The sequence below is a fragment of the Phocoena phocoena genome, chromosome 6 (assembly GCF_963924675.1).
Source record: "Phocoena phocoena chromosome 6, mPhoPho1.1, whole genome shotgun sequence".
NCBI lineage: Eukaryota > Metazoa > Chordata > Mammalia > Artiodactyla > Phocoenidae > Phocoena > Phocoena phocoena.
This window is the reverse complement of record NC_089224.1, coordinates 65,628,303-65,646,298: the sequence shown is the minus strand read 5'-3', so window position 1 is coordinate 65,646,298 and position 17,996 is coordinate 65,628,303. Positions and strand designations below refer to the sequence as shown.

General features: G+C 45.5%; 1 protein-coding gene across 1 annotated transcript in view; it reads right to left on the bottom strand.

Annotated features, from left to right (window-relative positions):
• Nucleotides 1-6,097: 6,097 nt before the first annotated feature.
• The window catches only part of ENTREP1 (endosomal transmembrane epsin interactor 1), a 60,806-nt gene continuing 48,907 nt past the window's right edge, over nucleotides 6,098-17,996 (bottom strand). Inside the window, exons 7-11 of the mRNA XM_065879610.1 lie at nucleotides 13,295-13,424; nucleotides 13,043-13,121; nucleotides 11,581-11,733; nucleotides 9,032-9,324; nucleotides 6,098-6,301 (exon numbers count right to left, since the gene is read on the bottom strand). Coding sequence (XP_065735682.1) covers nucleotides 6,098-6,301; nucleotides 9,032-9,324; nucleotides 11,581-11,733; nucleotides 13,043-13,121; nucleotides 13,295-13,424 — 859 coding nt within the window. The remainder of the gene's footprint in view (nucleotides 6,302-9,031; nucleotides 9,325-11,580; nucleotides 11,734-13,042; nucleotides 13,122-13,294; nucleotides 13,425-17,996) is intronic.

Below are 17,996 nucleotides of genomic sequence, written 5' to 3'. Positions count from 1 at the left end.
CTCATTGGTTACCAGGGAAACCGGCAGAGGGCACGCCCCTCACTGCCCCCTTGATAAGAACAATCCCCAGCTGGGGCCTGGGGCGAGTATGTAAAAAGATCAGTCAGGTAAGTAGAGTATAGGTGAAGCAGGCATTGGGCAAGCAGGGGTTATACAGAGATCAAGAGAACAGTCATCTTGGGTGGCCTGACCATACACTGGTGAATTATGAAGGGTATTGTGAAGACTGCCTGCTAGTAAGATAGCTCATAATAAATGTTAGTCATGATTACTATTTTGCAGTCATACACTGGTGTTAATGTTTCAATTCCCGTGGGTTCCAGTGGTGTTTCCTTTACCTTCCCATAGTTCTGCAGACAAAAAAAAATGTTGCCTGCCATTTCAGTGAACAAAGAATGTTGCCCGCCATCAAGCCATCAGTCACTGCAGCTGCCCCTAATTGTGAGCACTGAGGAGAATTCAGGGTGGAGGAAAACAGGAGACTAGCTCTAGATGGTTAAGATGCATATCTAAGGAACACTGTCGATGGAGCCCAGAACTTTGCATCTTCTCACACATAGAAAAACACTGAAATCATTACCTTGAGATGTCTGTTTTTTGTGATCAGTCAGTAGTAATCTTTTGATGTTGTACTACATGTTTTTTTCAACAAAAACTCGTATATACCCTGGCCCCTACCTTACCTCTTCGGAACAGTCCCTCAGAGCTATGAGAAGCAGGCAAGAGAAATGTAACTTTGCATTTATTATCATTATTGTTGGTCTGTCCCCCTCTCACCACTCAGCATTCTCTCCTCAGCACCTGGCTCACTGCTTGCTACTCCGTAGCTCAATAAATACCAGCTGAATGAATGAGAGGATGAAAGCTCCTGCAGAGAGAGAGAAATGGAAGAAATGTGGTACATTCTGGCTCCAGACTTGGCTTCCCTTGCAGAACCCCAGAGATGAAAACCATGTAAACAAAGATGCCCTTGTCCAGGCCCCTAGCCTCGCCCACCCTTTTTTGTTCTCTTCTGCATCCAGCCGAGCCCGGGGGGAGGTGGAGATGCATTCCTTTATTCTGCTTCCCCAGTTCCTCTCCTGCTGGGTGGAGGCAACAGCTACCCCTTTCCTCTGCCAGTTCTTCCTAATCGTGAGGGATTCACCAAAGCTTGAGGCCTTCTCGGTGTGGGCTTCTCTGAGAGGGGAGCCTTAACTGTCAGCCACCCTTGGAGACACATGGGTGCAGAGGGAAGGGTGTCTTCCTGCCCTCCCCTTCCCAGTCCATTAATCCCTCCCCATCCATCAATGTCCACACAGAATCACACAGAACTGGGAAACTCAGGCTAGAATGAGAACCCCAACCAGAACCACCTAAACTGTGGGCTGCCCGTGAGCCAAGAACTCTTTGTTCCTGGTCCCTGACAAGAGCAATTTCAGATTGAGGGTGTTTTGAAATGTTAACTGGGTTGAGTTCTATTATGACTATTGAATCTAATAATTTAATAAGGGGGTTGAATGAGCCACTGAGCCACCGAAAGATATGGAGGAAACAAATGCATATAGACGAAATGCAAGAAGCCAATCGGAAGAAGCTCTCTGCTGCGTGCTCCAAATATATGACATTTTGGAAAAGGCAAAACTATGGAGGCAGTAGAAGGACGAGTGGTTGCCAGGGGTTCCAGGGAGGGAGGGATGAATTGGGGGAGCACTGAGGATGTTTAGGGCAGAGAAACTATTCTGTATAATATTTTAATGGTAGATACATGTCATTATTCATTTATTAAAACCCACAGAATATACAACACCGAGAGTGAACCCTTGTGTAAACTATGGATTTGGGGTGATAATGATGCATCAATGTAGGCTGGATTATGACGCATGTACCACTCTGGTGAGGGATGTTGACTGTGGAGGAGACTGTGCTTGTGGGGGGGCAGGAGGTCTGTGAGAACACTCAGTTTGGCTGTGAACCTAAAACTGCTCTTAAAAATAAAGTTTATTTAATACAAGGTTGGGGTGGGTTGTATTTTGTATGTCTTTTTTTATATTACGGTCATTTCTTTTTCCTGGCAAATCAGTGCTATGGACTGAATGTTTATGTCCCCTCAAAATCTGTATGTTGAAGCCCTAATCCCCAGTGTGATGGTTTTTGAATGTGGAACCTTTGGCAAATGACTGGGTTTAGATGAGGTCATGACGGTGAAGCTCCCATGATGGGATTAGTGCCCTTTAAGAAGATGAAGAGATCAGAGCCCTCTCTCTCTACCACATGAGGACACAGCAAGAAGGTGGCTGTCTGCCAGCCAGGAAGGTGGCTGTTCTCACCAGATGCTGAATCTTCCAGCACTTTGATCTTGAACTTCCCAGCTTCCAGTACTGTGAGAAATAAATAATTCTGTTGTTAAAGGCACCCAGTCTACAGTATGCTGTTACAGCAGCTTGAGCTAAGATAGCTTTTGGTCAGTTTGTTATAGTTTACAAAAGTTTTTGGTCTGTGACAGATTGGAGGGAAAAAAACTGATTCTTCATCGCAAATAGTGAGAAGCTCTGACCTGCACCAACAGCCCTAGTCCAGGAGCCGGAAGCACTGGTCTCCTGCTGCTGCTCTGTATTTAGCTCTCTGCCTCAGTTTCCCCATCTGCAAACTGAAGGGGTAGAGTGACCAGACCTAGCAAATGTGGCTGTTCAGCAAATGCTGGTTCTTTCAGTAAATATGGGCTACCTCAGGCAGTTAGGGGCCATGGACCCCTTCCCTACCCCTCACCGTTTGTTGGGACATTCCAGAGAAAGCAAGTCTTGGGGAAATTCTGCCAGCCAGACACAAAACCTCACTGGCAAGTGTGCACGAAATAGGTTGTAAGCTTGGGCAAGACTTGCTCTGTCTGAGGACACTGGGACACACAACTTGCGTGAAAGGTTGAGGCAGAGGCAACAGTATTCTGGAGGAGCAGCCTGTGTCCTGCTCCATGCCATGACAGTCTCCTGAAGTGGGGACCAGCCTCTCACTCCGCACCGGTGCAGAGGTAACACTGACTGTCCAGTGCTTCTAGCTAGCAAGATCTTGAACATCACTTACTTCCCCAGTGAAAACATATTCCAAACACCTCTCATGCCAATTAGTCAACCTTCTGGTGTAATTTTTTTTTTTTTTTTTTTTTTTTTTTTTTGCGGTACGCAAGCCTCTCACTGTTGTGGCCTCTCCCATTGCGGAGCACAGGCTCCAGACGCGCAGGCTCAGCAGCCATGGCTCACGGGCCCAGCCACTCCGCGGCATGTGGGATCCTCCCAGACCTGGGCACGAACCCAAGTCCCCTGCATCGGCAGGTGGACTCTCAACCACTGCACCACCAGGGAAGCCCTTCTGGTGTAATTTTATTTATTTATTTATATTTGCAGTATGTGGGCCTCTCACTGCTGTGGCCTCTCCCATTGCGGAGCACAGGCTCCAGACGCGCAGGCTCAGCGGCCACGGCCCACGGGCCCAGCCGCTCCGCGGCATGTGGGATCCTCCCGGACCGGGGCACGAACCCCTGTCCCCTGCATCGGCAGGCAGACTCTCAACCACTGCGCCACCACGGAAGCCCTCTGGTGTAATTTTGATAAGTACCTTTGAGATGTTTTGTTACCACGTCTGGACTGGATTCTTAAGATGCTCTAAGTGCGAAAGAGCTGCCCTCCGTGGTACATTCAGTTATACGTACACATAAATAGCACATTATTAATGCCTACGTATTTTACAGTATATTACAGGGAACTATACTCACTATTTTATAATAACCTAAAAGGGAAAAGAATCTAAAAAAGAATAAATAAATAAATAAAGGGGACTTCCCTGGCGGTCCAGTGGTTAAGACTTCATCTTCCAATGCAGGAGGTGTGGGTTCAATTCCTGGTCGGGGAGCTAAGATCCCACAGGCCTCACGGCCAAAAAACCGAAACATAAAACAGAAGCAATATTGTAACAGATTCAACAAAGGCTTTAAAAATGGTCCACAACAGAAAAAAATCTTTAAAAAAAAATCTATAACAATCGTTTTTCTATACACTTGAAATTAACACAACATTGTAAATCAACTATACTTCAATAAAAAAGTAAAATTAAAAAATTTTTTTAAATTAAAAATAAGAATAAAAATAAAATAAATAATTTTTTAAAGTATATTACACCCAGCAAATAGAGAGATGAATTGCATGGCCTCTACGTTCCCTCCCAGGGCAAATATATATTGTAATATATAATATATATTTTTTACTTTAATATTCCTTGAAGACAAAAGTCAGTTTTCTGAGTTCACCAATACCTTCAGACCATGGAAACACATGGGAGTATCCCCAGGCTGAGGGTCAATTCTTCAAAGCTGAGATAGGTCTTCACTTCCTGCTGACGGGCATCAGGTGATGCCCTCAGTTTCTGTGTTCCCCCAGAACACAGAGGCACCCCAGCTCCGTGCCTCCGGTCTTTCCCCTCTTCCTTACTCAGTGCCCTGACCTCACCCCAATTCCCACTCTGGCCTTGCTTGTTGTCTTGGAGCTGGGGTAGTCTGTGCTTCCACGAACCAAGCCAGAAGTCTCAGTAACCACTTTCTCACGGAAACATGAAATGGCAAACTGCTACTATTTGGGAGGTCAAGGAATGGAGTGCTTTCTGGAGACGGGCGGCTTGGGTGAGAATGGCACCTCTAGCGCTTAACTTGTGAGTGATCTTGGGCAAGGTACTGAACCTCATTTTCCTCATCTTTAAAATGGGGACAATCACAGCTTCCACCTCTTAGGCTGTCGCGAGGGTGACATGAGACTGTCAAGCCCCCAGCACAGTACCCGCAGCCCAGGCGGTACCCGACAAGGACAGCCAGCCTCACAGTGTACAGCCTCTTTGTTTAGCTCCTCACTGCGACTTTATCCCATATCCTGACCTAAACTAGTCCCCACGTGGCATGGTGATCATCTGAAGTATAATTAAATCTGCACTCTTCTGTTGCAAACTCTTCCATCATATCTCACTGTTAGCAGAAAAATCTAGCCTGAGGCTCCTCTCACCTCTCCCCTCGCTCGGGGCTGCAGTTACCGTGGTCCTTGCACTGGCCGTTCCCTCTGCCTGGAACACTCTTCCCTGACCCTCAAAGTCAAGTCCAGTTCAAATGTCATTTCCTCAAAGAAGCCCTCTCTCATGGCCCCATCCTCCTTAGCACTAATCCTCAATCTGTAATCACTTTACTGATTTATTGCTCATGACCCCACGAGAAGGCAGCTCAGGGAAGCCAAGCACTGACTGAATGGATGAAGGATGCATTGTTATCCACGGGGCTTGGGTGCTTTTGAGATTAAGCTGCTTTGGTGGCCTGCCTGGACCTGACCCCCTGGCCACCACTGTTGCAAGTTCCAAACCCATTGTAAGGTAAGGCCTGGCCACCTAAGCATAAACAAATGTTGCACAGTGAGCCTGGAAGTCCAAGGTAAACACTTTTATTCTCAGTTCTGCCTTAGCTGTCTCTAGTTTTGCAAGCATGAATAAATGGAATCAACAAGAATCCTCTCCCTAAATGTCTTTCAATAAAATTTGTCACCAAACAAGTTTCCTGTTTTTCCTAAAGAGAGTGTGATTTGAAAGTGACCTAACATGAGGCTTGACCATCGCAGTATATCAGGGTTAATCATCCTGCTTCCGTGCCAGTTCCACTCTCACTTGGCAGCAAATAAATAGCCGCCCAGCAGATCTGCCCTTCCAGCAGGTAAAGAACTCAGTGAGGAAGGGAACCGCGAGGGGTGCGGCGGGCACAGAATCCTGAGCCGTTTCCGCCCACAGCAGGGCAGACCCGGGCAGAGGAGGAGATGCGGCTTCATTCACGGCCTCCAGCTCGGCGCATCCAAAAGCCAAATGGGTCCGGAATAACTTATCATTCCCCCTCGAGTGCCCTTGGCTGGCAGAAAGGGGAGCCAAAGAACGGGAATAAATGTTCTCCAGAGTGTCCTCCTTTCTGAGGAGTACCCAGAGGGGGACCCCTATTCCCAGCCAAGAAACTACAGGGTTAGGAAGGGGATCCATCCCCTCAGAGGCCCTGGGTGCCTTCCAGGGCCCATCTTTCTTCCTGCTCCTCAGAAGCCCGGGCCCCGCAGCTTCACAGGACAGTCTCTCGGATGACGCCAATGAGGCTGTGTGGCCTCTCAGCCTCCGCTCGCCGGGCCCTCCTCTCGGCTCTCGGCCTCCCCGCGGGGACAAAGGTGCTCAGGTCTCCGCAACTCCGCAGGTGCAGCAGGCCAGGCTGTCTCCTCGAGGGCAGCACGAGGGCCCTGGAAGTGCTGGGCTGCATCGGGCCCATGATCTTTGGGAGAATAAACAGGGTGACAAAGAGGTTAAGCTTCACCAGATGTGGTCCTCAGACCTGCCTCCTACATTTATCCATGTAATATTTAGTTTAGTCGCCTTGGGAAGGAAAAAAGGGTGTTTTCCCAAGGTGGAAACCACTTGGAATTCCAGAGAGTCTCTTAACATGTTGCCTCTTTCCTGAAGTTCCTAAGAAATACCCCAAATTTTCCATTGTTTCAGCTGTAGACCTACCATGCTTAACTATGTGTCTATTGCAATCTCCTGCTTTATATTTAACATTCTTCTCATCACTTTTTTCCCAACTTCCCTGTGGTCTAAGCCACTGATTCTCACTGGGTCTGCACATCACGAGAGGGGAGGGGAGCCTGTCAGAAAAGTAGATTCCCTGCTCCCCCCTAGCAATTCTGACATGGGAATCTGGAACAGGGCTTGGGCATCTGTATTTTTAACAAGAACTCAGGTGATCCCGATATACTTGAAAATTGTAAAACCACCGGTCTGCTTAAGTTTATAAAATGTCAGCTAAAACTAATGATGCTTCTAATTGATCTGATAACTCTTCAATTAAGAAAAAACATGATAAACAACATAAAAACTAGGCCAATTTATTTGTAAAAGCTGTTAAGAATGTTTCTACTGCTAGATCTATTTTGCAATGCAGCACATACATAACTTTAAATATATCACATAACAGCAAAAATCGGGCAATCCCCGATCCAACTGAGATTGATAAGAGGAGAACTGCTGTGTACATACAGTTTTTAAAATTACACAGTCATGTCTGTATGACCTATATTGCTGTTAGCATGTTGGGAAAAACTCAAGTGCTTTACTACCATCTAACATCACAGAACGATCATTGGGATGTCTTTTTGTTTAGTTTCCACCATTCTGAGATTTTAAGGTCATTAAAAGGTTAATCCCCCCAAAAGATGGGACATCCAATTTTTCTAACACTCTGTTATTATATTTGTCTTTAAGGCTGTCTTTGTTTCCTGAGTAAGAAGAAAATTCCAACATTCATAGATGTCTACTGTTATTACATGGTAAGTTAAGACAAGTGGTTTGGATATTGGTAAAAAATTAAAATGGATATAAAAACACATCCCAGTAATACTAGAGAAGGTGAAAATGTGCAAAGCTGGGTAGAGTCAGAAATAAAAGCTCCCTTGCCCTTGTCCCTGCCTCCTTCTGTCTGGGGGATGGTGTGGCATTATGATACCTCACCACTGGGATCCAGTTCTGGAAGCCCCGGCAGATGGCCCAGAGTCTACTGCAACAGTCCCTGTACGTGAACTTTGATCCAGTCTGTGCACAAAGACCTCGCAAACATTTATAGTGATAGCATCTGTTGAACTATAAGTGCTTGTTCTTTTTCCCCAAAGCTACTTTCCGTCAAGCAAGACTTTGCAGAAGGTCCAGACCAACAGCTCTGCAGATGTCCCAGCTCTTACCTCACCAGAACTTGGCAGCTCCAAATACTTGCTTCTGTTTTTCAGGCAATTGGGGTGAACAGAGGGAAGGAGGCAGGGAATGACATCTGGAGGAGACCAGGGACATGTGCGTGTAAATCTCTCTCCTACACAGGCTACCAACTGGAGCCTGACCTAGGACTACTGGTTGACCACTTCTTTAGAAAGCAAACAACAAAAGGGCCCACGGTTCATGTACCTCTTCACACGAGTAATCAGACTGTTCTGCTCCCCGCGGTCCCCTGAGGGATGGGACAGAATCTGGCTTCTGGCTTCTGTAAGAAGAGGCCAGCAGGTGGGAAGGGGAACAGAAAGGAAAGTGAGGTGGGGATTTGTTCAATCTGCCTGAAAAACGTACCTAGGATCCAGTATCTGGCAATGACCCTGAGAATCAGGCCAACTCCACTCAAGAAGTATTTGATGGGCACGTAATACCCACAGGCACAGCCAAGTAACACCCGTGAGCCACTGTGCACTGAGGTCTCCAACGGCCACCCCACAGACATGGAGCTACAGAGCAAACACCCAAAAGGTAAACGCTGCTTTTGAAAGAGGTGGGTGAGGAAAGCTGCAACCCATTCCCACTTCTCATCAGAGGGAAATTCCATTCACTCAGAGATACGGGTGTAGAGACCACCTAGTCCAACACTTCACTTTAAAGACGAGAAACCTGACACGCAAGCGGAATATTTACGTGCCCGGTTTTATCTTTTCACAGGCTACTTGTTTGGGGATTGCCGTGTGTTTTTTTTAATAAATGGAAGGGAAAAGATGTTCGTTCCTTTAAGTCTATCAGCTTAGGTAATCTTGCCAAACATTTCATGGGAACGTGAACGGCTCCCAGAATCTTGCCAGTATTAAAATTCACATATGTCCATCATTGTCAAAAGGCTGAAAAAACATGCCAGATCAAGGGAAACGTTCAGCTTAGGAAATGGAATGTTAAATGTACTCCACACTGCCCATAGCCCTTGCTTTCATCCCTGAGCTGCTCCCTTTTCTTTTTCCAAGCATGCTTCCATATCTCGGAAAAATCGGTTTCTCTTCTTTTGAGCCAAGAAGGCTGTGGCAATGTCACATGTGAAAAGAAAGCACGCAACTTCCTCCTCTCCTTCCCCACACCTCCTAACCCCATTCCCCTTGATACAGTGACCATGGACTTTCTGTGCCTTCGACAGGAAACCAGAGAAGCCGCTTCAGCTGCTATGGAAACAAGTCATCGGATTCATGCCTGATATTAATAATAAAACTACCTGTTCTAGAAAACTGGCACTTGTGATGGCTTCCTCCATGTATTCCTCATCGGACTTCAAAACAGATTTAATGTTTTCTACAAGTTCATGGATGTCCGGGGTCATGCTGCAGGAGGACTGCTCCAGGAACCTCGCCACCAGCAACTTGGTGTCCATGTAAGATTTGTAATCTATTAAAGACCTCGGTCTGCATCTCGAAGCCCGGGATCTCAACCCTCTTCTCAAGGTCACCGCAGCCAGGTCTGGTCTTCCCTCAGTCTGAGTCGCGGCTTCACAGCTGAGCACGGGGACAGCTGTGGGCAGAGACAAACAACACGCACCTTTTGGCCAAGCCCCGTGAACATACATCTGTACTTGAAACAGCATAAACCACTAAATTCCATGTGGAAAACATGTGACAAATGCTGACGGCCATGCACATCTTGCTTTTCCTCTTGCAGGAGGAAACAAAAGAAAAAAAAACCCCAACACCTATGACACGAGCTTACTCCTTGAAGTGTAATTTCAATAGGACACGTCCCCCAAATATTTTATTGTGCCACATAAAACGCAACCATCAAGGTAAAGAGAGATGACAGAGAAGAGCATCCAGAATGCAAATCATGATGGAGCAATGGTTTCATGGGGGTGATCACCAATATATAGGGATGGTTTGGGCAGGCAGAAAAAACACAGTTGACTGATGGAAGAATGTTCTGGGGAGAGGATGAAGAAGCCACGGGAAGAGAGGAACTGAGGAGAGACGAGACTTGTGGGGTGAATGGAATGCTCTGCTCACATTGACTGTACCTTTGTCCTAAACATCCTCAGGGGTACTGTACTGACTTATAGGATCGACGTCACACCATGGCTGGGAGGTGGCGCTAGGGCTGACTATTACAGAAAGAGAAATCTAGTGCAGAAAAGGTACACGTCATTCTGGAAGTCAACAGAGGGCCTGGGAAATCCACCACAGGCTAATTTCCACAACTACTACTTCAGCAAGGGTATAAGGACGGGCAGAACGTTACTGCACTGGCAGATGGGTGAAGTGAAATCAGGCCTGGTCTCCACATGTTCATAAGCCAGCCAGCAGCCTTCAGTGTACACGACACTGGAGATTTCAGTCTGTGAAGGTCTGACAAGCAGGAATTGAGATATTCAAGGAAGAAGGGAGGCAGCGGGTGGGAAAACAGGTGGAGGAAGGGGAGCATTCCTTTTCCTCTGGAGAAAGGCAGGCATGAGGAGTTCTAAACAGGGGTTGGCAGCCGTCTTCCTCGGCTGCCACGTGCACATCACAGAGAACCTGACTCTTCGCGGAACACTCACTACAGACACTCATGTGTGAGGACAGAGTCAGGGACTCCACTGTCGCTTGAAGGCGACCTGGTCCCTTCCACAGCAGAGGACTCCAACGGGGAAACACGTGTCATCCTTGCCCCTGCAGCGCTGCAGAAGGGGAGCGGGTTCTGGAAAGATCTCGTTAAGCTGTGTAGATAGCCAAGTTCCTGTGGAAGCTGCAGGTGGCCATCCCGAGTCCTCAGCTTGCCAGGTGGGGCAGAGAACCCCACGGTGAAGACAGGTCCGGGGAGCTGAGGGGCCAGAGGGCGCTCAGTCCCGGGGCAGGACTCCTCCCCGCTCAGAAGCCGCTGGAGAGACAAGAGGAGTGTTCCCTCTGGCTCCCACACGGTCAGTCCAGAGCTGTAGCAAACAACACAGGCTGTCAGGGGGGCAAAATACAACTAGGAGGTGACGTGGGGCCCGGGACAGAGCAGGACCAGAGGGTCTGCAAAGCTGTATTTGCACAGAGCTTGAAGACAGCATAGGCAACTTGTTAGGACAAGTCACCGAAAGAAGCCTGTTGCCGGTGGGATTACAGACTTTCATTTTCTTCCTTTATTTCCTCTATTTTTTTACAATTCTCTACAAAGAAGAGGTATTTGAAGATCAGGCAGTCATATATTCAGAAAAGAAGATTCAATGTCATTTTCAGTTTAAAATTCTTTTTAATTAAAAAAATTGTAACTATTAAATTTTTAAATTATTCAAATAACATCTATCCACAAACAAACTCAAAACAGAAAGGGAGAGAGATGGAGTGTGAGAGCTTCGCTCTACCCAAAGTTCTTAAAGCAAGGTCAGACTTAAATAATTCAACCTACTCATACACAGTAAAAAGATAACTAGTGTTGAATTTCAGAAGAGGGCGGTAAAAAATACACCCCTTTGAGTTTTTCCTGGAGAGAGAATGTTCATTCCCACAGGACTGGGAGCATCTAGGAATCAGAACTAGGTTTGCACGGTCTTCTTCGTGTGGTACCCAGCACAGTATCACGTGCAACCAAACGCTTCTGATGACAATGACTTGACAAGAAAAATTCTCACCAGCCTTAAAAGACATGGTAGATGTCTATCCTTAACGTGCATGCAGAATACCTGATTTTCCCAAGACCTATCAGCCCCCCTCCAAGCTCTCTCTTGAACCCCAGGGCCTTGGGTGGCCAGAGCCACTGGGCACCTATAGGCGAACAAGCACAGCGCCCCGCGAAGAACTTGGGAAATGACATCACCTCTCTCTGCAGAGTGATGAAGCACAGGGTCACTCTTGGATCTTGTCCTCGGGGGCTGGAGAGCTCTCCGGTTCCTCGCCGGACATAGCTGGTTGGAGCTGGGAGTTGAAATGGATGCGCTTTCTTCTCCAGGTGTGTTAGGAATGTCCCCACCTGATTTTTTTTTTTTTTAAAGAGGAGAAACAGAAATCATTTCTGTTCAGCTGGCACCTTCAACATGCTGGGCAGGAAACACCTGTGAGCCCAAACCTTCTGGGACAAGGGTAATACAGTTCATAATATTTGCTTAGGCTGTGGGCCCAGTAAGTTTTTATCTTACAGCACCGTGGGAAATGCTGCCTCCTCAAACTACCCCTCCACACCTAAAACAAACAAACAAAAAGCTCTAAATCCAGGAGCAGAAAAAGAAGCCATGCTAAAAATGCCTAAAGGTGCTTGGCGTCTTCTCCAGTGGAGCAGCCTCATGAAGCGCTGGAAAGGTCCTAGCCGTTTTACCCTTTCTGACAACTCAGGTTGACCTTGATTAGGTGGAAGGTGATGGGGGTACAGGCGGGGTGGCTGTCCTGGGGCTGCAGGCCAAATGCAAGCAGAGGGTGTGTCTACGGGCTAGGCTGGGAAACTCCCGGAAAGCCAAGTTAAAGAGCCAGTGGCCACTAAATGAATCAAAGCACTCTGGAACTGGATGACTGCTGTTCAGGAAAATAAAGTCCCATCGCTTGTGAGCCTGACTCGTGGTTTGGGAAACTTTTTTAAGAAATGGAAGAATTAAAAACATACTTAGGAAACAGAACACTGCTGCATAATTCTACTTAAGATGGAAGGTGAACAGAGCAGAAATCCATTCTAAATGGCGCTGCTGAAAAATTACCTCCACCTAAAATAGCTGAAAGTTGATCCATTATTTATCACCATTTGCAATTTTGTCCTGTGGACAGTTCTCTGGGCCATTTAAAACCTCTCCAAAGAGAGAAAGCGGTAACAATGTTCCCTTAAGTTACAAGGGTAACTGTAAATGGACTCTAGTATTTAATGCGGGATTGCAAATCAGCATTCAGTACATGTGAAGGCAGTATGACCTGGGTCCTTGGTTATAAATGAGCAAATCACTCTGCAATAGGTAAAACTCTTTTTGTCTCTTTACAAGAGCTTATCTTATTTTAACAGGAGAAAAAAAATCTTAGATCAGAAAACACAGGAAAACCAAATTAAACTCTGTAATCCATTTCTGAAAAGTCTGGTTATTCATAAAAGATTCTAAAGATATCTTTATTTCTGTTCACATATTATTTCCTACTTGTAAGCCCTAAGAGTTGATAATATTTTTATACCCAGAAAAAAGGATATAGCTTGAACCATTTGCTCCAAGAATATTTGACCTCCAACAAAATATCGTACAGATGATTATTTTACCATTTTTAGTCTATTGAATCATGAGTTTGGGCAGCAATAATGTATTTATTACCTTGAATCACTGGCATGCAGATCGGTTCCAAAGGGCTGGTGGCAGCTTCTGATCCTTCTGGCATTTGGAATGAAGATCCCTGCAACACAGGAAAAAAGAGGGCTGTCTGTTGATATTCAGCTCAACCATCATCTGGACTGGAGTGAACTTGAAAAGATCTACAGGGCATGGTCCCTTCCCCACCCCGCTCTCTGTGTGGCTGCTTTTCCTACTTGCCATCAATGTACCAAAGAGAAACTCTATGGACAGTACCTGCTGCTGGTCCGTCTGGCTCACCACAGCTTCATAGGGAGGCGGGGGGTCCAGAGGACAGAACACTTCCACGCCTTTGATTCGCGCTCCGTAGATATGTGGCAGTGGTATAACGTCAGGACCAACCATCCTAGGAAGAGCATCCTGGCATCAGGAAGCATGTTCTGGCCATCTGATGGTAGTGGCTCCAGCATACTGGCCTTCACCTCTAGAGGGTTATCCACTGACAATGGGGAAAATCACTCGCCGCTCCACGCTACAACCTCCTGGTCCAGGAGCAGGGGAATACCCTAAGCTGCTCTCGGATGGAGTGCCCAGAATTCTTAGGCAAGTGACCACATAGAAAATGCAATACCATCATTCATTTTAAATTTACTAGTCAAAGAGCAAACAACAATCCATAAGAGACAGAAAGCGAATTAGTGGTTGCACAGGGGCTTGGGGAAAGGGGGGGATGGGGAGTGACTGCTTAATGGGTATGGGGTCTCCTTGGAGGTGAGGAAAATGCTTTAGAACTAGACGGAAGTGATGGTTGCACCATACTGTGGATGTACTAAATGCCACTGAATTATACACTTTCAAAAGATTAATTTCATGTTATGTGAATTTTACCTCAATAAAAAACAAACAAACTAAGGATTCAGGGAAACTCAATTATTTGTTACATTAGTACATGACAAAAGTTTCTTGCCCGGGTTTCCCTCACGTCTGATTCATGGTAGAAACTCACTATTTGTTAAATAAATGTTTGAAATAATGAATACATTTTTCAAAAAAAAAGTGAACAACATCACAGCTCAGAGACAAAGCAGCAATGCTGCAGGAGGAATTAGAGTGCCTCTTCCTAAAGGTGGTCATTCAACAAACACTGATGGAGCGCTTGCTGTAGCTGTGGCTGTTGGCCTGTGGGTGAGAGACCTTTGATAGCAAAAAATAAAAACAAAAAACCCACAAGATTTTCCGCCAGCATTCCCAGAAGGTTACACACACACGCAAATTATCTAGATAACAAAGAACCTAAATTTGTAAACGACAGCTAAAAATACATGAAAGTTTGTACCTTAGGACAAAACTTTCAGTTATAAAATACGTGCAGATAAGTCCTGGGGATGTAATACACGGCATGGTGACTATGGTTAATAATACTGCATGGCGTATTTGAAAGTTGTTGAGAGAGTAGGTCGTAAAAGTTCTCAGCACAAGAAAAAAAAAAACTTGTAACTATATGTAGTGATGGGTTAACTAGATTTATTGTGGTGATCATTTTATAATATATACAAGTGTTAAATCATTACTTGTTTACCTGTAACTAATACAATATTATATGTCAATTATATCACAACTTGAAAAATACACAGAAGACAAAAAAAAACTGTACTCAGGCCATGAAGTGTTGGAGAAAGAAAAAAATATAATAGCAAAAGTTTAACGTTTGTTCTTGAAATGCAAAAATGGACATAAACTAAAGGAGATTGATGAAAAGACAAATGGGGCCAGCTGCCTACAAGGGACTGCTTTTGTTTTGTTTTGTTTCGAAAGGTGCTCTCTGCATTTATGGTTGTTTCATTTGTGCCCATTTACAAAAATGCAATTGGTGGAAGAAAAAAATTGAAAAAGATGTGATATTCTGTCTTCCTAACAATAAAACTTCTGGAGTTCTGGGATTTAGAAGGATGAGACTCCTACAGCCTGAATGAAAAAGTGAGAAAGTGCTCCCCTTTTTTCCTGCATCTTTATTCAAAAACAAGACTCTCAGCTCGTGCTTGACCTGAGAGGAAAGGAGAAGGTCACGTGCTGACACCCCAGGCAGGGATGTGTGCAGGCTCAGCACATCTGAGGAGAGGCACCTGCAGGAATGGTCCCTCCCTAGCCTGGCTGGGAGGGGTCCTGGTAAAGTCATCAAGAAAGGGATATTCTTCTCCCTTAGAGGAGGACTTGCCCACGGGTTTCACGCCAACTCTCCATTCCAGCTGAAGCTGTTTAAGAACTATAAACACCAAGTGACTCCAGGAATACAGACCCTTCGTGGACCTGACTTTGAAGACTTTCCTGACCAATGAACAAGGCAACTTGTTTTACTCACTGAGACCTATGCACTCCTTCCTTGGGCTCCAGAGGGCCAATCTTTAATCCTTAATTAGCATAATCCTGTGAGCATCTTTCCGGCACTTACAGTCCCCCCTCAGCCAACTCCCCACGCGTTTCTTCACTGTGGTGTCCTTGCCTGAAAAGTTCATCCCCCAGCTTTGCTTGTTAGCTCTGGTGGTGCTGTATATTTCATATTCCCAACCCAGTGGCTACCTATATGTTCCTATAGAAGACAGAGGGCTTGCTTAGGACCAAGAAGTGGGAGGAACGGGCTTCACTTTAGATCCTGAACTACTACAGAATCTCTTCAAGAAGGAAAACTGGGGGGAGAAGGGGGGTACACTTTATCTAAATTGGCTGAAAAATGAATGGCTTCTATGGTGGTTATTACAATAACCAGCAAAGCCTCATTTAGATGGAAGATGCTGCTAGAGTTGATGTAGCAGGAAAGTTCCTTTCCTACTAAGCAACTTTTCCTTATTTGTACCACTTTTGGGTAAATAAGGATCCATGGAGGGAAATAGGTCTGTTTGCTACAGGTTTTGTTCGTGATCCCTTATGGTACTCAACCCAGCTATAGAGCAGAATCACCCAGGAGGGTTCCTAAACTGGGCATGGCCCAGGCCTTACCTCTAGAAACTCTGCCCTAGTTGCCTGCGCTGGGGCCCAGGAATCTGTATGCTGTCAGTGTTCCCAGGTGGTTCCAAGGCACAGCCAGGACTGAGACCACTGCTAAGCAAAATGGATTATGGTGGTTGAAATCAAAACCCTGTTATATCTGGGAAAGGTGATCAAACTTTTACTGAAAATGAGTGTCTTTAGAAAACTGTTGCCTGATAAGGTAGCGGTAAGATTAAGGGCTAAATGTTTCTTAAGAGTAAGAAACATGCCAAGAACATCTGAAACCATGCAACTAACAATGGTAGAGCACGGTCCAAAGCTTTTGCCTGTAGAAAGATTTTTTTAGCCCATTATGTCATAACAATCCTCTCAGGAGTCACATGACAAGGCAGGTGAATGAGGAAACTGAGGCTCAGAAATGGTAAGAGATCCACCCAAGGTGACCCTTTTAGGAGACTCCAGAGCCTGGGCTTATTCAAATTCATCCCGAAGTCTCCAGGAAACCTTCGCTGGTTCATGCTCATGAGACCTCAAGATGAACAGGAAACCCAAACAGATCATGCAAAATACGTTCTGCTTCGATGCTACAAATAGGCCCTGAGAACTTATCCAAGGCTGATGGAGCAACTAATATGACCTTGACCAAAGAACGATCCTCCTCTGTGTGCTGAGAGAGCTTGGCCCTTCCACGGGGCACATGTTGGTAGGGGTGTGGGAGTGGGGAGTGAGGCAGGGTCGCCCAGCCCAAAGCTGAGCACAGAGTCAAGCCTAGGCACAGCCCAGCTCCACTTGAGTTTGGGTTTTGAAGTTCATTTGGAAAGGAAATGGGTGGGCCTTGTTGCTTTCACCTTTAAGAAATGCCCAGGTCAACCTGGCTCCCATGCGCTCATCTTCAGTTTTCTCTAGCAGGTAACATCCCCACAGTATAACCAGGTCCACATTCACGAATTAGGTTGGAGACTTTCCTTTTTGACTCCTGGCTCAAGCCAATTTCTGAGACTGTGGGACTCCCTGGAGTAGAGGAGATGGGGTACACAGCCCCCTCCAGTACTTACAAATTGATTCACAAAGTAGATAACCATCTTTGGATAGAAGCCTTGACTGCAATCAGGCTTCTACTTATGACAGTAACTTGAGAAGCCCTTTTTCAAGGAGATACCAATGCATGAAATGGTTGTATTTATAGAAGTTAAATAAATAAAGCTCTTCTGAGAGGTCTTAATACCTTACAGGAAAAGGGGAGCCTGTATTACGTGAAAACTCTTAACATAACTGATTGTGGAAATATTAATGATAAACATCTGTTAATATTCTTGCCTGCCTGCTTATAAGAAAGAAAATTATCAGTTGGGGTTAAACAGCTAGTGTCTATGATGTTGATTTATACTGAGAATCTAGCAAAGTCAGTCAAATTTAAAAATATCTCTGATAGAATATGTATCTAAAGGTGAATAAATTTAGCCATTTAAAAAAGGAGAGTGGGCAAGGGGCAGTGGGGGAGACAGGGGCATGGGATTAAGAGACACAAACCACTATGTATAAAATAGATAAGCAACACAAAATATTGTACAGCACAGGGAAATACAGCCATTGTTTTGTAATAACTTTAAGTGGAATATGACTATAAAAATATTGAATCACTATGTTGTACACCTGAAACTAATACAATATTGTAAATCAACTACAATTTTTAAAATATACATAAAATGTTAGAAAAACCAAAGAAAGTGGGCTGCATTCAGATATTGGTAGAATTTTAGAAAATGAGGCTATTTGCCCATTGGAGGTATGAGCTAGTGCTCCAGGTATATACTTTAGGCCAAGCATTCTTGTTCTCTCAAGGGTGCTCTGCATAATCCCCTGCCCTATGTTCCTCTGGGAAGTTCTGGTTGGTAGAGCCCTTGATGACAAGCTTGTCTGTCTTCTTCCAACTCAGACTTGGCCAGGGCCTGGCTCAGAGCTCAGAGGGGCAACTCCAGGGATGCACCCAGAT